The sequence below is a fragment of the Cricetulus griseus genome, chromosome X (genome assembly GCF_003668045.3).
Source record: "Cricetulus griseus strain 17A/GY chromosome X, alternate assembly CriGri-PICRH-1.0, whole genome shotgun sequence".
NCBI lineage: Eukaryota > Metazoa > Chordata > Mammalia > Rodentia > Cricetidae > Cricetulus > Cricetulus griseus.
This window is the reverse complement of record NC_048604.1, coordinates 12666839-12687318: the sequence shown is the minus strand read 5'-3', so window position 1 is coordinate 12687318 and position 20480 is coordinate 12666839. Positions and strand designations below refer to the sequence as shown.

General features: G+C 39.5%; 1 protein-coding gene across 1 annotated transcript in view; it reads right to left on the bottom strand.

The window, feature by feature from the left end:
- Positions 1-773: 773 nt before the first annotated feature.
- Mcf2 (MCF.2 cell line derived transforming sequence) overlaps positions 774-20480 on the bottom strand; it is a 95823-nt gene continuing 76116 nt past the window's right edge. Inside the window, exons 27-29 of the mRNA XM_035450134.1 lie at positions 20323-20432; positions 1994-2224; positions 774-872 (exon numbers count right to left, since the gene is read on the bottom strand). Of these exons, the coding sequence (XP_035306025.1) occupies positions 774-872; positions 1994-2224; positions 20323-20432 (440 nt within the window). The remainder of the gene's footprint in view (positions 873-1993; positions 2225-20322; positions 20433-20480) is intronic.

Sequence of the window (20480 nt, the reverse complement as noted above, 5' to 3'; positions counted from 1 at the left end):
AAAAAGCTGCTCAGGGCTGGCAAGATGGCTCAGGGGATAAAGGCAACTGCTGCCCAGCCTGACCACCGTAATTCAATCCCAGAATCAAGGTGGCGGAAGGAGAGACCCAATCCCCACAATTCTGACCTCCCCACACTCTATGGCATGAAGATACATACGCACAAATAAATGTAAAATCTTACCAACTTACTGTCCATCTTAAACTCTTAGAGTGATTGCAGATGTGTACCTATGGCATGGCTTGCTTGCTGAGCTCATTAAGATAATAAAGACCCACACATAGTACGAGTTTTAATAAACATCTGTCTGTATATTAAATATTTTATTCTTAAACTCTATTGCAAAAATTAGCGTGGATTTTATGAGGTTTGCTACTAAATTTCCTCCCTGGGAGAGAGAGAAGCAATACCTGTACCTCCTCCCAAGGTCCTGACAAAGAGCAAGGTTTGAAACAAAAGTTCACCCAGAGGATGCAACAAGTTTGTGAGACTTACCAGAGCAGTGAGTGGAGGGTTATGGGCAGGAGCTTGGGTGATTTTAAGCAGCCACACTGGGAGGTCTGCACCCAGCAGGGATGATGGTTTCCCCAGGGCTGTGTAGATAGAATTCCTCTTTTCATCCTTCCCCATCTATATCCTCTAGCCCCTCCCCACAAGACCTTGATTCCACTGCAGTTTGGGCAGATTTACACACAACTGGTTGGGAGGAATGACTGGTACTCAGGCAAAGGTCCCATGGACCTCCCCACTCCTTTATTTTACGGAGGAAGATAGTCAATGGGCCCGGCTGTGCTGATCATTGGAGGACAGGTCCAACAGAACAAGGCAGGTGCCCGTAGGAAAGCACAGAGAGTCTGACAGCATGCACAAGACCTATACAAGTTCAAGGCACACAAAAATTCCAGCATGGAGACGGGGAGGAGAGCATGAAGGCCACCCCTAGCTGAGGACTTGTTGGCAACTGATGGCTTCTAGGAGTCAGAAAGCAGGTTTTCTTTAAAGATCAGACCACCACATTCCAGAGCAGGCTCAACACCCAACATTATTTCTGCAGTATAATTCCACTCGATTGGTTAAAAAATGGGGAGGGACATGTGAAGTGGTGTGAGTAGAGAGGTTGGGATGGATTTGGGAGGAGTTGGGCAAGGTGGATAAATATGATCAAAATGTATTGTATGAAATTCCCAAAGCATTGATAAAAATATTGATTAAAAAATACTTGGGCAGCTGCTAGACTGGGGTTTCTTCCTTAGTGCACTAAAGCCTAGTGTGAACAGGGCAAGGAAACTAGAGATGTTATTAATCAGAACCATCCACTACCATTTAACTCAGGAAGGAGTTCCACTGTGTTCCTTTGTTTCTGTTGTCAAGACTCACCGCTCACACTGCCCCAGAGCGCTCAAACAATTGTGCTGGCTCTGAGCATGACCCCAGTCTGCAGTTGTTGTTTGCTTAAATAAATGGTGTTAAATTGATTTTTGGCTAAAGTGTTCCTTTTTTAAATTCTTTTATTTATTTGTTTTCTGTGTGTGAGTGTTTTGCCTGTACTGTGTAATGCATGCCACATGTATGCCTGTGACTGTGGAGGACAGAAGAGGGCATCAGATCCTCCATACTACAGCATTATCTGGTCATCAAATTTTACTTTTTATAAACCAAGGAAGCAGGAGTTCTAAAGATTTAACAATTTCCTGAAGGCTTAAAGAAGCCGGTTTTGGTGGCCCATGCCGGTAGGATTTGCTGAAGGAGGCAGAGGCAGGAGAATCGTGAGTTTGAGGCTAGCCTGGGCTAAAGATTTATTTATTTGTATTTTATGTAGATAAGAGCCTTAATTGCATGTGCCAGTTATATGCAGTGCATGGCAGATTCCTTCGAAGGCCAGAAGAAGGCGTTGGAACCTCTAGAACTAGAGTTACACATTGCTGTGAGGCAAACCACTGTGAGGTGCTAGGAACTGAACCTGAGTCCTCTAGAAGAACAAGTAGTGCTCTTACCACTGTGCCATCATTTCCAGCCCCAGGTGTTCCACGCTTGATCTTTATGATCTGGAACTGAAAACAGAGCATATGGAAGAGAGCATAGACACGAAAACACATAGGAGACCCACTGGCAGAAATGCAAGCCTTGTGTCCAATGAATGTCCAATGAATGTTCTTGTGCCCAAGAACAATGAATGGCTTTTCTGAGATCTTAAGTGTCATGATTAGCTCATTTGGGTATCTATTCTAGGAAGAACAAAGTTGCAAAGAAAATTAAGCTCTGAATCCATAAGCATAAGATAGAATATCAGGAGGTATCACCATCCCTGACTTCAAGCTCTCTTATAGAGTCATAGTCCTGAAAACAGCTTGGTATTGGCACAAAAATAGACAGGTTGACCAATGGAATCAAATTGAAAACCCTGATATTAACCCACACATCTACGAACACCTGATTTTTGACAAAGAAGCTAAAGTTATACAATGGAAAAAAGAAAGCATCTTCAACAAATGGTGTTGGCGTAACTGGATTCAGACATGTAGAAGACTGCAGATAGATCCATATCTATCACAATGCACAAAACTTAAGTCCAAATGGAGCAAAGACCTCAACATAAATTCAGCCACACCGAACCTCCTAGAAGAGAAGGTAGGTGGTACCCTCAAAAACACTGGTACAGGAGACAGCTTTCTGCACATAACACCAGTATCACAAACATTGAGATCGACAATTACTAAATGGGACCTCCTGAAACTTAGAAGGTTCTCTAAGGCAAAGGACACAGTCACCAAGACAAAATGCCAGCCACAGAATGGAAAAAGATATTCACCCACCCCACATCTGACAGAGAGCTGATCACCAAAATATACAATGAACTCAAGAAGCTAGTCACCAAAACATCAATCAATGCAATTAAAAACTGGAGTGCAGAACTAAATAGAGAATTCTCAACAGAGGAATCCAAAATGGCTAAAAGACACTTGAGAAAGTGCTCAACATCCTTAGCCATCAGGGAAATGCAACTCAAAACAACTCTGAGATGCCATCTTACTCCCATCAGAATGGCTAAAATCAAAAACATCAATGACAGTCTAGGCTGAAGAGGATGTGGCGAAAGGGGAACACTCCTCCTCTGCTGATGGGAGTGCCAACTCTTACAGTCACTTTGGAAATCAGTATGGCGACTCCTCGAGAAAATGGGAATCAGTCTACCTCAAGATCCAGCAATTCCTCTCTTGGGCATATACCCAAAGAATGCACATTCATATAACAAGGACATATGTTCAACTATGTTCATAGCAGCATTATTTGTAATAGCCAGAACCTGGAAGCAACCTAGATGCCCCTCAACTGAAGAATGGATAGAGAAAATGTATTACATTTATACAATGGAGTACTACTCAACAGAAAAAAAAAGATAATAGAATCTTGAAATTTGCGGGCAAATGGATGGAACTAAAGGAAACCATCCTGAGTGAGGTAACCCAGTCACAAAAAGATAAACATGGTATGTGCTCACTCATATATGATTTTTAGACATAGAACAAAGGATTACCAGTCTACAATCCACACTGTCAGAGGAGCTAGGAAACAAGGAGGACCCCAAAAGATTGCATAGTCCCTCAAAGAAGGGGAGGGTAACAAGAACCCCTGACCAAAGTGGGAGCCCCTGGGGGGAGGAAGGATTTGGGAAGGGAAGAAGGGGAGGGGGAGGAGAATAAGAAGACTGAGACAGGGGAGGAATAGAGGAGGGCAAGAAAGGAGATGCCTTGATAGAGGGAGACAGTACAGGTTTGGAGAGAGGTCTGGCACAGGGGAAATGTTAGGGCATACACGGGGATGACCCCAACTAAGATTCTAGGCAGTGGTAGAGAGGATGCCATTGATGACCTTCCCCTATAATGAGATTGGTGTCTACCTTGGTTACCATTCATAGAGCCGTCATCCAGTAGCTGTTTGAAGCAGAAACAGGCACCCACATCTAAGCACTGAACCATACTCCTGGAATCAAGTTGTGGAGAGGGAGGAGGGATGAGCAACGGAGCCAAGACGGTGCTAGAGAAACCAGCAGAAATAGTGGACCTGACCTACTGAGAGGATAGAGACCCTAGTCTTCAGAAACAGCATTGGACCAAACCAAGCCCTCTGAATGTGGGTGCCAGCTAGGAGGCCAAGACAGTCTATGGGATCTCTGACAGTAGAGCCAGTGTTTATCCCTAGAGCACAAATGGACTTTGGGAGCCCATTCCCTATGGAGGGATACTATTGCAGCCCAGATACAACAAGGAGGGCCTAGGCCCTCCCCCAAATCATATGACAGACTTTGAAGGTCCCTCGTGGAGGGCCTCACTATCCCTAGGGAGGAGTCGGGGGTGGGTTGGGGAGGTTGGGGGGAACATGAGAGGATGGGAGGTTGAGGGAATGGGGGAGATGGATATGTAAATATGAGTAGTAATTAAAGAATTTTTTAAAAAGATAGAATATCAACAAAGCTACCTAGTGAAAAAAGGGAGCTCTGCTGAGAGAGCTCCAGGTAGCTTGAAGATCAAGGAAGCAATGCACGGGACGAGCCAAGCAAGAGGCAAGCTCTCTGAGGATAAGTGATAACTCCTCAGGGCCTATGAAGAGAGGGATGAAGAAAGTCAGCTTCTGCATCTGTCTCCTTTTCTATGCCATAGTGTGTTGTTTTTCATTTTTAGATTGATTTTATTTTATGTAGATGCCTGCATAGGCGTATTGTCTTTAAAGATTTGCTTATTTTATTTTATGTATGCTTATTTGCCTTCATGTATGTGTACTCTATGTTTGTCTTTGCCATAGAGGCAAGAAGAAGACACTGAACCCCTATAACTGGTGTTATGCCCCATTGTAAACTGCCATGTGGGTACTGGGAAACAAGCCCAGGTCCTATGAAACAGCAACCAATGTTTGGTAATTTTAATTGAAAATATTTTCGTACTGTATAGTCTGATCAGGGCCCCCTTTCCCTCATCTCCTCCCAAATCCTCCCCACCCACCAAACTCCATGCCTTTCCCCTCTCTCTCTTTAGAAAATAAAAAGGCAAATACAACACACACAAAATTCATAAAAACATAACATCAGAAGCCATAATATACAAACAAAAGTCCAGTAAAGTTTTCTTTAAAAAAAAGCCCCAACAAAGCCATATGAGACAAAATGTCCACAAAAGCAGCATTTAGTTCACTTTGTGCTGGCCATCAAACTACTAGGCATGTGGTTTATATACCCAATGAGACTCCATTGGAGAGAACTAAGTTTTCCTTTGTGACTGGATGGCAATTGGAGACAACTTCTAGGTTATGGATGGGAGCCAGTGTCCACTTCCCCCTCTCAGCACTGGGGCCCCATCTGCAGCCACTGTTCTTAACCATCCCTCGAGTCCCTGGCATATTTATTGTCTTTTGTGTTCAAGATAAATATATCATTCCTACTTAAGATACTCAGGAATTTTGCACAAGACTGTGGTGAGTAATCTCTGTTTTCCCTTCCATTTCATGTCTAGCATTGTTTTATTTATGTAGCAAGTGTGCACTGAGTTTCTCGGAGTTATTGCATTCTTAGTGTGGACTCTCATAGCTGTCTGAATTATATACAGGACTAGCCCCTGAACCAAAGAGCCACCATCCTCACAAGTTCTACTAGGCCTATAAATTCAAATATTGCTGTGGATGAGCACTAAATGCATGTTGGAAATTATAATTTGTAAGAACTTTAAGAAGGAAAATGCAGGCCAGAGATATGGCCCTGCAGTTAAGAGCATTGGCTGCTCTTACAGAGCAGGTTTGGTTCCCAGTACCCAGAATATAGTTCACAACCATCTGTAACTCCAGTTCCGTGGGATTTTCTTCCATTTTCTGGCCTTGACAGGTACTGCACACATGTGATATATATGCTCACAATCAGGCACACAATACACATAAATATAAATATTTAAAAAGAAGTAGAATGAACCAGGCATTGTAGAACATGCCTTTAATCCCAGCACTCGGGAGGCAGAGGCAGGCAGATCTCTGTGAGTTTGAAGCCAGCCTGGTCTACAGAGTGAGTTCCAGGACAGCCATGGCTTCTCTGTGACATTGGGTCTCAAAATTTTTTTAAGAAGCAAAATGTTCATGAGGTAAAAATATTGAATTATCATGGCTTTCAAGAGGTTCTCACATGACAACTGTTTACACATTCTTAAGTGAAAGTATTTCTTCCACAACACATTCACTCATATAAATCCATGAAGATTTTTTTATGTTAACTTTCCACTGTGCAAATGTATTTCATAGTAATTTGTAGCTATTTATTAAAAAAAACTGTGAGAAAGAGTTCCTGCTTGATTTTCAGTCACATGTAAGATAACAAGAAGAAAATAAAATCCACAGGGACATATGGAAGGTAAGATTGATGCAATTTCAATCATCATGGGAGAAGACATTTTATTCCACTTTCCTAGTACTAAGAAACAGTAGAATGTTTTATATGAAAATATTAATTACTGACATAAATATGTAGAGAGAATAACGTGAACTCTCAGGTACTAGTCTCTCTCTCTCTCTCTCTCTCTCTCTCTCTCTCTCTCTCTCTCTCTCTCTCTCTCTCTCTCTCTCTCTCTCTGGCCCCTACCATATTTGATTTGCCTTTCATTATTCTGAAACATATCCATTTACTCTAAGTTATGCATTAAAATATCATTTGTATGTTTGTAGTTCATATAAATGCTATCATATTGTTTCTATCCTATATTTTTCATATGACATTATATTGATTTGTGATACTATATGGCTCTAGGTCAACTGTTTTTATTTCTATGCAGATTTTATTGTGGCACCATCCATAATGTAGTTATCTGATTACTTGTTATTTCAATTTTTTTTCCTTCTGCCAAGCAATGCTAGCAAAATTATCTTGGCAGCTGTGTGAGTACATGTCCACAAGAGAAATCACTAAGCCTTAGTTCACATACTTAACTACACTTGATATTAGCAAACAACTCATTAAACACACATACCAACTTATGCTCCCACTTGCAGGGTATGACACAGTACTTTCTTTGTGTCCATCCAAACACTTGGTATTTAAAAAATATACACACAGATGTTTAGGATAGTAAACTTCATAGATAGAATGCCTATTTTGTAAGAGGTTCAGTGTAGCTGGATTTATGTTGAGGTCTGTGATCCATTTGGACTTAATTTTTGTGCATGGTGATAGATATGGATCTATCTGCAATCTTCTACATGCCCACATCCAGTTATGCCAGCACCATTTGTTGAAGATGCTTTCTTTTTTCCATTGTATAACTTCTTTGTCAAAAATCAGGTGTTTGTAGGTGTGTAGGTTGATATCAGGGTTTTCTGTTCAATTCCATTGGTCTCTCTGTCTACTTTTGTGCCAATATCAAGCTGTTTTCAGTACTATAGCTCTATAATAGAGCTTGAAGTCAGGGATGGTGATGCCTCTGGGAGTTCCTTTATTGTACAGGGCTGTTTTGGTTATCCTGGGTCTTTTGTTTTTCCATATAAAGTTGAGTATTGTCCTTTCTGTGAAGAATTGTGCTGGGATTTTGATGGGGATTGCATTGAATCTGTAGATTGCTTTTGGCAAGATTGCCATTTTTACTATGTTGATCCTACCTATCCAAGAGCATGGGAGATCTTTCCATTCTCTGGTATCTTCTTTAATCTCTTTCTTTAACTACTAAAAAGTTCTTGTCATACAGGTCTTCCACCTGTTTGGTTAGAGTTACCCCCAAGATATTTTATGTTGTCTGGGCTATTGTAAAGGGTGATGTTTCTCTGATTTCTTTCTCAGCCCCTTTATTGTCTATATATAGTAGGGCTACTGATTTTTTTTAGTTAATCTTGTATCCTGCCACTTTGCTGAAGGTGTTTATCAGCTATAGGAGTTTCTGGTAGAATTCTTCACGTCACTTATGTAAACTATCATATAATCTGCAAATAGTGAAAGTTTGACTTCTTCCTTTCCAATTTTTATCCCCTTGATCTCCTTTTGTTTTCTTATTGCTCTAGCAAGAACTTCAAGTACTATATTGAAGAGATATGGAGAGACTAGACAACCTTGTCTTGCTCTTGATTTTATAGGAATCACATTGATTTTTCTCTCCATTTAGTTTAATGTTGGCTGTTGGTTTGCTGTATATTGCCTTTAGTATGTTTAGGTATGTTCCTGTTATCCCTGATCTCTCCAAGACCTTTATCATGAAGGGGTGTTGAACATTGTTGAAGGCTTTTTCGGCATCTAATGAGATGATCATGTGGTTTTTCCTTTTCAGATTGTTTATGTGGTGGATTACCCTGATGGATTTTCATATGTTGAACCATCCCTGCATCCCTAGGATGAAGCCTACTTGATCATGGTGGATGATTTCACTGAGTCCTGCTCCTGGAATCCAGTTTCAGAGAGGAAGGAGTGACCAACAAAGGGGTCAAGACCATGCTGGGGAAAACTGCAGAAACTGAGAAAGTGGGAACTCATGGACCCCAGTCTGATGGCTGGGGAACCAACATAGGACCAAAACAAAACCTCTGAACAGCCTTCATCCAATAACTGATGGAAACAGAAGTAGGCACACACTGTTAAGCACTGAGCCATACTCCTGGAATCCAGTTGTAGAGAGGGAGGAGGGATGAGCAAAGCAGTCAAGACCATGCTGGAGAAGCCTACAGAACCAGCTGACCTGACCTAGTGAGAGCACAGGGATCCCAGTGGTTAACCTGGGGAACCAGCATTGGACTGAATCAAACCCTCTGAATGTGGGTGCCAGTTAGGAGGCCTGGGCAGTTTATGGGACCTCTAACAGTGGAACCAGTATTTATCCCTAGTGGACAAATGGACTTTGGGAGCCCATTCCCTATTGAGGGATTCTATTTCAGCCCACATACACAGAGACGGGCCTAGGCCCTACCCCAAATGATGTGACAGACTTTAATGATCCCCATGCTATCTTGAAACCACTGTGGCTGTAAATGTACAGATATATTCATGTCTTTTCTATGTTCAAGAAGGAAATTATTTTAGCCTCTAACATTACATTCTAAAATGGCATTAGGACTTGTTCCTTCTGTCACATTTATTATGTTTGTAAACACACGGCCCTACTAAGTCACTTGCCTATTTATCAAGTAATCTCTCTACCTTGCCATTAGAAAGGTGTACTCAGAGTGACTCAAGCATTAGCTGAAAATGGCCCTCTTCACTGTGATTCTGCCCCACTCTGATGCTGCCATCCACTCTGCAGACTCGCTGCATTGGCTTATTTGGAGAGTAATCAAATTAGTAAGTTTCTCTCTCAAACATTTAGATACAGTTTATCATTGCAATGCTTTACATTTTGTTTTGTTCTAGGTTCCGGGCCTATTTCATTTAGCTTAAGGAGCTTATCTTTACAAAGTCCAACCATTGACTGTTCTCAATATGCCTCATTAGTCCTATTCAGTGGAAATGCGCTAAAAATATTTCCTCAGAATTCAATGTGTTTATTTATACATGTGAAAAATCATGTGATCCAATAGCAGCAGGTAAGCCCTCACAAAATACCAAGGAAACAGAAACTTTGAATAGTCCATGAAACTTAATAATCAAAAGGAATTTTGAATTAGAAAGGAATAAATTGTTTCCTTTTTATTCCCTCCCATTCGTGCTCCAGATTAAACCTAGTCCCTGTACATGCTAAGTGCATCTTGTACTACTGAGCTACATTCTGAGAGCTAAAACGTATTTTTAAAGAAAAATAAAACATCTGGTTGTCTGTCAGTTCTAGCACTTTATTTTGGGGCAATATAAACAAGTTAAGTTTTGTCCTTAATATTGTTTGTTTTCTACATGTTTTGTCCAGCATGACCCCTTCCAATGTGAGTATCCTAAAACATTGTGCAGAAGGGAGAAGTCGGTGGCATATAAGAAAAATGACTTGTTTGCTGTGTGATTGCTCACTTGACTGTGAGTCTAATGCTCTGCAGAAAGGAGGTCCTGGTATTTTTGTACTTACTAGTAATAGGCACTTTTCTCAGAGGTCTGTGACTGATACTGGATTGATTTCTGCCTAAAGCCTACCAAATCACAGATCTAATTTTGCTTCAACTGGAGTATTTCTTCTAGCTCACCTTTACCAAAATACACTCTGAATGTCTTGTCTTGTTAACAGAATATTATCACCCAGATAGTGACTTTTCCCCAGCATCTATATATTCATTACTGTGAGAACAATGCATTGTTTTGGAAATCTCAAAAATGGTATTTACTCCTCAACCAACACAGAAATAAAAACTTGAATACACATTTTATTTCTCAGGTCATTATCTTAAGATGAATTAAATATTGATGAACCAATTCACTGATGGTACTTCCTCAAGAGATCAAAATAAAGGCACAAAAAGGTGATAGATGTGATAGATGCACACTAAGTTATGTGATAGATGTGATAGATGCACACTTGTGATAGATGCACACTAAGTTATCCAAAACAAACTCAATGTTCCAAAGATGGAAAATCGAATCAAACCAATGTTATAGGTTGTTGCCCCCCAACCTTAAGATGCAAACTCTAGCTCCTAAGTGGAATATAGAGAGTTTGTTAGGTCTAGCACTCCCCACTAAGAGACTTTAACAAAAGCAAGTGATAATTCAAACAAATGTACGAAGCTAGGTGCTTTTCAGGGCCATTACAGAGGTGAATTTTTTGTGGTTAGCTAGCTAAGGCCTAAAACTGCTTTAGTTGCAAAGCAAAGAAACTTTTGAGCAAAAACAAAACTTTACCAACACTTTGTAAAATTTGGTTCTCATCAGACCGATCCCCATGCTCTCTGTCACACATGTACAATCATGAAGCAAAACTTAAGACAAAGCCGGGCATTAGTACTGCACACCTTTAATCCCAGCACTCGGGATGCAGAGGCAGGTAAATCTCTGTGAGTTCAAGGCCAGCCTGGTCTACAGAGCAAGTTCCAGGACAGCCAGGGCACAGAGAAACCATGTCTCAGAAAACAAAACAAAAACTGAAGATAAACATTTAAGTGAAAATACTTACAGTTCTGTTCTAGTTAGGGTTTCTACTGCTGTGACAGACCACAATACCCAAAAGCAACTTAGAGAGGAAGGAGTTTCTTACATCTTAACACTTCCAGGACACATTCCAGCACTGAAGGACGTTGAGGAAGGAACCTGTACACAGGAACTGATGCAGAGGCCATGGAAGACTGCTGTTTACTGATTTGTTCCAGCCTGGCTTACTTAGAATGCTTATAGTATGTGGACCACCTGTTCAGAAGTAGTACCACCCACAATGGGCTGTACGTCCCATATCAATCACTAATTAAGAAAATGCACCACACACTTGCCTCCAGGCCAAGCTTATGGAGCTATTTTCTCAGTTGAGAGTCCCTCTTGCCAAATGACTGTAACTTCTTTCATGTTGACATAAAGTTGACAGGACAGTTCCCCTCAGGGTGAAAAAAGGGATTTTCAACCATAAATGGTATTATACTAACCTGAAAAATACACTAAGAAATTAAAGTTAGGTATTTTAATATAGAATTAATGTGACTACATTTGCATTATAAGTACATTTACAATGTGATTAAATTTTGAAGACTTCAAGGGAAATTGCTGCTATGTTTTATAGTAATACACATTCATAGCCTAATAAAATTAATATACTGCAGTTACATTTGTAAACAAACTCAAATATAGCATTTTTATACAGTGATTACAACATTCAAAACCATAACTACATTTCAAGTTACAGACTTGGTATTGTCTTAAATTATTAAAATCTATACTTATGATATTTTGTGCATAGGGACATATTTCAATATTTTAAAGAATTATTTATTTTTATTTTATGCATACGAGTGTTTTACCTAGATGTATGTATGTGCTCTATGTGTATGCCTGGTGCTCATGGAGGCTACAAGAGTACTTCAATCTCATGGGACTGGAGTCACAGATGGTTGTGAGCTCCCCTATGGGTGCTGGGAAGCAAACCTGGGTCCCCTGCAAGAGCAGCTAATGCTCTTAACCACTGAGTTCTCTCTCTAGCCCCAAGTAATGGGTACTTCAATCGTGCGTGAGGATAAACGTTTCTGGAGAATGCAGACCAATGAGACCTTAACACCTTATCTAATCATGAGCACCAGGTAAAATAAATGCTTAGATAGTTGATAACATATAAAGCAATTGTCCCATGACTCTCTCATGAGCAATACAAAATCTGATGTGATGTGAAGAAAAAGAGCATCCTTGTTCTTGGAAAAAGAACAAAAGAAAAAGAAAAGGAACTTGAAGGTAACATTATTTCCCTCAAGAACGCCTATGTGAACGTACATGGTTAACTCTACATGCTTCAAAATAAGCGCAGGCTCAGAGCAGATTGAAGTTGTTGTTTTGCAATCCAGTTGTCAAAGTGTTTTAATAAGTCCCAAGTCCACTGGGGTTACAGTAAGGCAACGGAGTCATTTCCAATTAAAGCTAATGAAATATGTAATTTTATATGTCCTTCATTAGTTGGCTAAAAATTAAAGTAATTAATTTTGTCCTGAATTAAATAAAAGGACATCTATATTTAAAATGATGGCTAGAAGTTATTTTAAAAACTAAACTAAATCTTCTTAATGATAAATGCAAATGTCACAGTAAATAAAAGTCAAGCAGATGAACTTGAAGATTTTACTTTTGAATTTTGATAGCATGAGCATGGAAAATTTATTATTTTATAGCAAGTACAGTACAATTGCTATTTCTTGACTGCACTGGTTTTCTAAATTACTTCTAAAAATCTGATTTTTTTAAAAAAAAAACTTTCTTTTTTGAGAATTTCATTCACAAATACTATATTTACATTTCTGATATCTCAACTTCTTTCCCCCCCCCACACACACACACACTTCCTCTCAGATTCACAACCTCTTCTAAATTATGGTCACACACACACACACACACACACACACACACACACACACACCCTGCTGGGTCCATTTAATGTGGCTTATGTCTATATGTGTTTAAGGCTAAAAACCTGATTAATATATTTTAAAAGATGTGTTGAATAGGTCTTTAAGGGATTCATTTTTCTCATTAACTATTCAAACAAATAAAAGTAGCTCACATGTTGATCAACTATCTTGTGGCTTCTTTTTCTTTCTTTTGAGATAGTGTGCCATTATGTAGCCCAGACTAGCCCCCTGCCTCATCCTGAGTGCTAGAATTACAGCAGTGCCCTGTCATGCTTGCCTTGCATTTTCAAATTTAAGTCTTCAGTTATGTTAACATGGAAGCTACTTGGGAAAATGTGGACCATTAGCACCAATTAAGTTTTGCTAGTGTTTAGAATAACACTGCCTTAGATTTATCCTATTTTACTGTTTAACATTGAAGTCTATTATATAGTACTCAGTTCTACTTGTTGTAATATTTTGTTTTGTCTGATATTCTTTCCCAGTTCATCCTGTCTTTCATGAGAAATTTTAACTACACAATACCAAGAACACAGTGTCCTGGGCTTGCTTTTAGAAACTTCATCTTTCTGACTTTCTTTTATTATTAGGTCAAATTAGGAACAAGCTTGCTTCACATGGCAATCCCTCCTCCCTCTCCCTCCCCCACTCCTCCCCCCAACCTCCCACCTACTCCCCACCCCATCCACCCTCCACTCCCCAGGCTGAATAGGACCCTCGACTGGGGGTCCCCAAAATCCACCACATCATCCTGGGCCAGGCCTAGGTCCTCCCCCATGTGTCCAGGCTGAGACATGGGATGGGCTGATCCACTACCAGGGGACCCATAGAGTGCAGAGGCCTCCTCATTGACATCCATGTTCAGGGATCTGGATCAGTCCAGTGCTGGCCTCCCAGACAGCAGTCTGGGGTCCATGTGCTCCCCCTTGTTCAGGCCAGCTGTTTCTGTGGGTTTCACCAGCCTGGTACCGACCCCTTTGATCTTCATTCCTCCCTCTCTGCAACTAGGTTCAAGAGTTCAGTTCAGTGTATATCTGTGGGTGTCTGCCTGTGCTTCCATCAGCCACTGGATGAAGGCTCTAGGATGGTATATAAGGTAGTCATCAGTCTCATTATAGGGGAAGGGCATTTAGGCTATCCTCTCCACCATTGCCTAGATTGTCAGTTCGTGTCATCCTTGTAGATCTGCTGTTCAACTCCAATTAAACCTGTATGAAATCAGGTATAAAGATAGAGGTTCATTTTCTTCGGTGTGAATAAATACCTAGTTGCTCAAGACCCTTTGTCAAAACAGCCTTCCTTTCACCTTTCCATTAACATGACACCATGACTAAAAACATTTTTTGCATATTTTATATATGAGTGATATAATAGGGCATTGTGTTTCTCCAGCCTGGTCTTGACCCCTTTGCTCATCATTCCTCCCTCTCTGCAACTGGATTCCAGAGTTCAGCTCAGTGTTTAGCTGTGGGTCTCTGCTTCTGCTTCCATCAGCTACTGGATGAAGGCTCTAGGATGGCATATATAAGGTAGTCATCAATCTCATTATCCGGGAAGGGCATTTAAGGTAGCCTCTCCACTATTGCTTAGATTGTTAGTTGGTGTCATCCTTGTAGATCTCTGGACATTTCCCTAGTGCCAGATTTTTCTTTAAACCTATGGTTTAGAGTCTTGATTTTATAGGGAACCTCAACTGAGAAAATGCCCCCATCAGACTGGCCTGTGGGCAATCCTGTAGGGCATTTCTAATTAGTGATTAATTATGGGAGGGCCCAGCTCCATGTGGGTAGTACCTCCCCTGAGCTCGTGGTCTTGAATGATATAAGAAAGGAAGATGAGCCAACCATGAGGAGTAAGCCAGTAAGTAGCACTCCTCATGGCCTCTGCATCAGTTCCTGTCCTGACTTCCCTGGGTAATGGACTACAAGCTGTAAGATGAAATAAACCCTTTCCTCCCTGAGTTGCTTTTGGTCATGGTATCTTATCACAGCAATAGAACCCCTAAGACATACTAACTGATTCCAGACTCTTTAATTAATTAATTAAGATTTGTTTCATAAAATAGCATATGTTCTATCTTAGTGAATGTTCTTTGTAGTCTTTAAAAATAATTGCTTGGTACAATTGTTGAGAGTAGATTTTAAATATCTAATCATCAGCTCTAACTGTTGGTAAAACAAATTATTTTGATTACTAGTCATCTAAATAATTCAATAATTATCTAACTACTCCAACTATAAGTGCAGCAAGCCTTTCAGAAATGAAACAGCTTGGAGTAGTTTGCCTTTCCTATGTGACCCAGCATTTTCACTGAACACTGTCATTCTCAGTCTTAGTTTCCCTTTACAAATGATATTTAGAACCAAATAAATTACTCCTAGTTTGTTAGATGTGTGGAAAACACAGTGTACCATTACATGAAATTCGATACAAGCCACAGCTAGCATTTCATATGAATTATATGCATATCAATCTTGTTATCCGTGTGCTGTGTTTTTATAGAAAGGTAAATGTCACTAAGGATAAAATCTATGAGAATACTGTTATATCAAGAAATTTTTCTTTCCTTTCTAAGGGCGGGGTTAATAGAAACCTAAGTTACTTCTCTTTGTGTGTCTGTGGGGTTGTGCACGCACATGTAGGGAAAGCCATCCACACAGAAATAACATGCTCCTAGAATGAAATAAAGACATACATTGGTAAAGCATTTTTGGACAGCAGGACTAACATAGTAAAAGCATAGTCCCAGTATTACATTTGCAAGGACTTGGTGACCAGGTATCACACTATGTGAAATCTCTTAAACCTAGCAACCTTGTAAGGTTAACACTTTTAAAATTTTTGATTCACAAATAAAAATCTATTGAAGGAAACATTAAATGCTAACAAGCATAATTTATTTGCAGCTTTATTTCTAATTAGAGAAAGATTTTTTTCAAACACCAGTATAATACTAGGCAAATATTGGGGATTTTGTCCTTCAAATATTGGGCAGATTAATCATAATTATATCTGCAAATTTGGACATCCTGAAACCTATGGTTACCCAATTAAAATCTGTAAACTGTCTCCTCAAATCAAACCTTCTTTTCTTCTGTTTAGATTTTTCACCAACCAAAATAATAAATGGATTAGGATCAAGAGCACATGGGTTACACTGAAGTGAGTTTTCATAGAGCTCTTGCATGCATTCAAAGGCTTGTACAATGCATGTTTGAGTCCTTCAAATAACCTACAGAGGAGTTTGAGTAAACCTGGGCTCTCTGCAAGAACAATAAATATTAATTCTTGAACCAGCTCCAAGCTTCAGACATGTGCTCACTCACCTTCAGGGTTAGATTACACAATTGGTATGGCTTTAGTTCACTTAAGTGACATTATCAAGACAATTGTTTCATTTAATATTTTTGAAATAATTATTGGGGCTTCTTTCAAGCACTGTCTTCCTGCTTTTGGTGCTCTCATAATTAAACAGCATGTGGGCAGAACCATGGTTGTTCTTGTTGCTACATAAGGTCAAATGTATAAGAACTGGATGATAAAGCTCAAGTGTCAATATTTAAACTGATAAAGAGAATTATGGCTCTCTTGTAAAGTGTCAAAGCAAAGACCCTGACACTGAGTGTGCATTAGATTTGTGATTAATAAATGACTTAAACAACCAAATGGAATGTGGTCTGTCACATCACAAAAGCCCAATGATCAACTAAATCACCTGAGCCCTGAGTAAATAACTCGTCTGCATAGCCTAGGATTCTCTCACAATGTAAGCATGGCTGCAGCAATGAAAATGAAAGGCATCCCTGTGATCTCTGTTGATGAAGGCTGTGAAACAAAGACATGGGCATGGCAGACACTTGGACTCGCTACCCATGTGCCCCAGCCTTAAGTCAGCTCAGCCATTGCAAACACACCTACCACTGATCATAAGAATCCTCATGGAGAAGCTTCCCCCTCAGAGGTCTTCTGAAGCCCTCTTCCTTCAGTCTCCTAGGGCCTTATTTCACTCAGAATGTGAAGTTGTAATAAAAATAAAAAACAAAAACACGTGTTACAAGCTGTCACAGAAAGGATTCACTCTCTGATTCAATGACAAATGTGACAGCTTCAGCCACTCTTCTCTGAAGGCACAAATAAGAGGGATCAATTTGTTACAGAAAAAACAAACAAAGGAGCATAAATGTGTGGGAGCTGAAAGTTTCATTTTTATTTGGAAAAGAAGAATTATAGCATGAAATGTACAGAAGATAATAGAGCTCAACTAATTTGCTACATGAATCATAAGCATAAATTTGGAAAAAGAAACAAGCATGAAAATATTACATTTTAAATGCAATTCTTTGTAAACTACTATCAGGAAAAGTTCATCTTGGCACATAGAAAAGGGAATAACCCTGAAGAGAATTTACTAATACCCCCACCCCCTGGACTTCTGAACTCTGCATCATCTTTTGAGGGACAAAAGGAACGCTAGGTCTAAAAAGCCTGTTAAATCATAACATTGTGCTTCGCTTGCCCTTAACTATTCTACAGCCCTAAGTTTAACTTAAGTAATAATAAGCTAAATAATTGAAGGCACGCTGATTGCATTTGGTTACAAAGTAGACAGAGAAGAAACAATTTTCAAGTCAAAAGTATTCTGAGATGAGATTTTAGCTGGCACAATGTCCTACACACTTACTACACAATTTTAGGAATAAAGAGTAAAATGCTTTTAAGAGAAGGGGAAGAAAGTATATGCTGTTGGTTTTTCGCAAGTTCAAATAAAATAACCTGGAAAAAATCCCCATCATTTGGGCTGAAAGTCTTTTTGAGTGTTGTTTTTTCCACATGGGCTGGGTAGCAGGTGGGCAAGATCAACTTGCCAGTTGACACAGTAGCTTCTTTACAGCAGAAAGGACACCTCCGACACAGCTCTCTGTAATAGAAATGGAACCCATTATTTCTCAGGGCTTTTTGTTTTGGGGTGGGTGTGTATCTGTCTGTCTGTCTTTCTGAAGCAGGCTGGTCTTGAACTAACTATATAGCCCAGGCTGGCCTCAAATTCCCAGCCCTCTTGCTTCAGCCTTCCCAGTGATGGGATTACAAACACACACTAGCACAACTGGCTTGCTTCTCAATTTCTGTCTTTGTAAAGTGAAGCCAAATGAACAGCTCCATTCAACTTCTATTTTAATGCATATATATGTATGTTCATATTGTGTATAGGTCCATGTGTGTGGGTTGCAAGTGTGTGGATGTGGATGAATATGTATGTTTGTGCACACGCATGCAGAGGCCAGAGGAGATCAGGTGTCATCCTTAAGAACATCGTCTACCCCATTTGAGACACATAACATCTTTTACATTTAAGGTGAGGGGTTGTGGGCTGTACCACATTGCTCTTTTATACGTTTGCCTCTGTACCATGACTCAGGAAGGTATTCAAAGAGGAACTCTAATTCCCAAATCCTATGATTAAAGCACTGATCAGTTTTGCAGACTTGCTTTATTTTCTGACTCCAGAACTGGAAAAATTCTAGAAGACCAGGTTCTGACAAGCCTTCTCGACTATCTGCAGGCAGTGTTCAAATACCAAATGGTTTCCTCTGACTGCTCACATCTGATCAACTCATCCAATCTAATTCATCTACCAATAATACAAATTAAGGAACTGTCCCTTATTATTATAATAGTTATAAACCAGTAGGTTGCAAATTATAGGATATAGACCATTTAGGCTTTGTAACTGAGAGCCATTCAATAGGTCTGGAAGGTCAGGTTTGCATAATGATATTATTTGCCTCTTTTACTCTTATTCACAAACGTGTACAGGAGTTTTGTACAGTTTATCTGATATAAGATAGTAGAACAAATTGGATTCAAAACCACAAGAGAAGCAGGATGTCTTTTTTGTTGTTGTTTTGTTTTGTTGATACGGGGTTTCTCTGTGTAGTCCTGACTGTCCTGCAACTCTCTTTGTAGACCAGGCTGGCATTGAACTCAGAGACCCACCAGTTACTCCCTCCTGAGTGCTGGCATTAAAAGTAAGTGCCACCATGCCCAGCTCAGGATGACTTTAAATAAGTCAGATGTTAAAGATATTTGAAAGAGTGCTTTCTTTCTTACTACTTTTTAACCTTAAAAAAGTCACTCTATAATAAAAATTATATTTACTCAAAATTATAGTAGGTTTCCTAATTTAAATCTTTGTTATTTCTCATTTTTAATGTATTATAAAGTACATTTCAATAGATACAACTTACATAATGAATAAGTTATTCTTTAAAACTTGTATGTATATTATATATGCCTGTAGCTCTTGGAGGCCAGAAGAGGGCAGCAGATCCCCTGTAACTGGAGTTACAGATGGTTGGGATTTACCATGTGAGTGCTGCATATCAAACCCAGGTCCTCCAGAAGAGAAGCCAGTGCTCTCAACTGCTAAGCCATCTCTCCAGCCACTTACATATTAAAGTGCTCAATTTTAGGAACAGAAAGCATTTTGTCATTCAAAATGTGAGAACTGCTAATATAGAAAATTATGACAAATCTCTTGCCAGCAATTAATTTCTTCCTCTATAAATCATAGCTAAAAAGTTTAGCCTTTCTCACACTAATACTGCTAATATTAATTGAGAAACTATTGTATTGAGAAACTAAAGTATATTGAAACTTGGTTGCATCTCTGTCTATCCCTCATACTTAAGTAGAAAACACAGCTATGAACAAAAGTACACAGAAATACATATACACACACATGAAAGTACATGGAAAACTGGTGACATCTGAGGAAAGTCTATGACCAGCATTGATGTCAATTCCTAAGATTTGGTATTGTCCTCTAATTATAGAAGACGTTACCACTAGGATAACTAGGGGAAGAGAACACAAGACATTTCAGCAGTATTTTTGTTAATTTCTTGTGAATGTATAATTTCAAATATTACTCTTGAAGAAAAATTTCATATACACAGAGAAGTGTATAAACACCTTACTTAAAAAAAAATCCAAAATTGAGATGGTAGTGAAATCACACATTTATAATCCTAGCACTTGATAGCCTAAGGCAGGAGACCAGCCTAGGCCACCATAAAAAGATCCAGCCTGGGAAAAAAATAACAATCATACTATGTATTTGTAGACATTCGAAAACTGATTATTTAACTAACTTCAGTAGTGTTCCATGTGTAACTGAGATGCTTTCTACATAAAGAGAAGTGATTAGTGACTCCTTAGAAGACTCACTTTGAGTCATTTCATTTGGATATATAATACGGAATATACTCAATAACCCTCAAGGATCCTGACAAAAAAGTTGTTCTTTATGTGCCCTACTTGTTTCATCAGTAAACTGCCTCGGCAATTTGGATGTCATACTAACCGTCTGTGGCCTATCTTCTCCATTGTCATTATAAGTTGGGTAGGAATAGTTGTTTGAACATTCTGTGGCTGCTCCATGGCCTTCCACAGATACTGGCGTCCGCGTCCAAGCTAGAAGAAAAATGACAAGCACAGCAGTTACTTAAAGGGTCTGGTTCT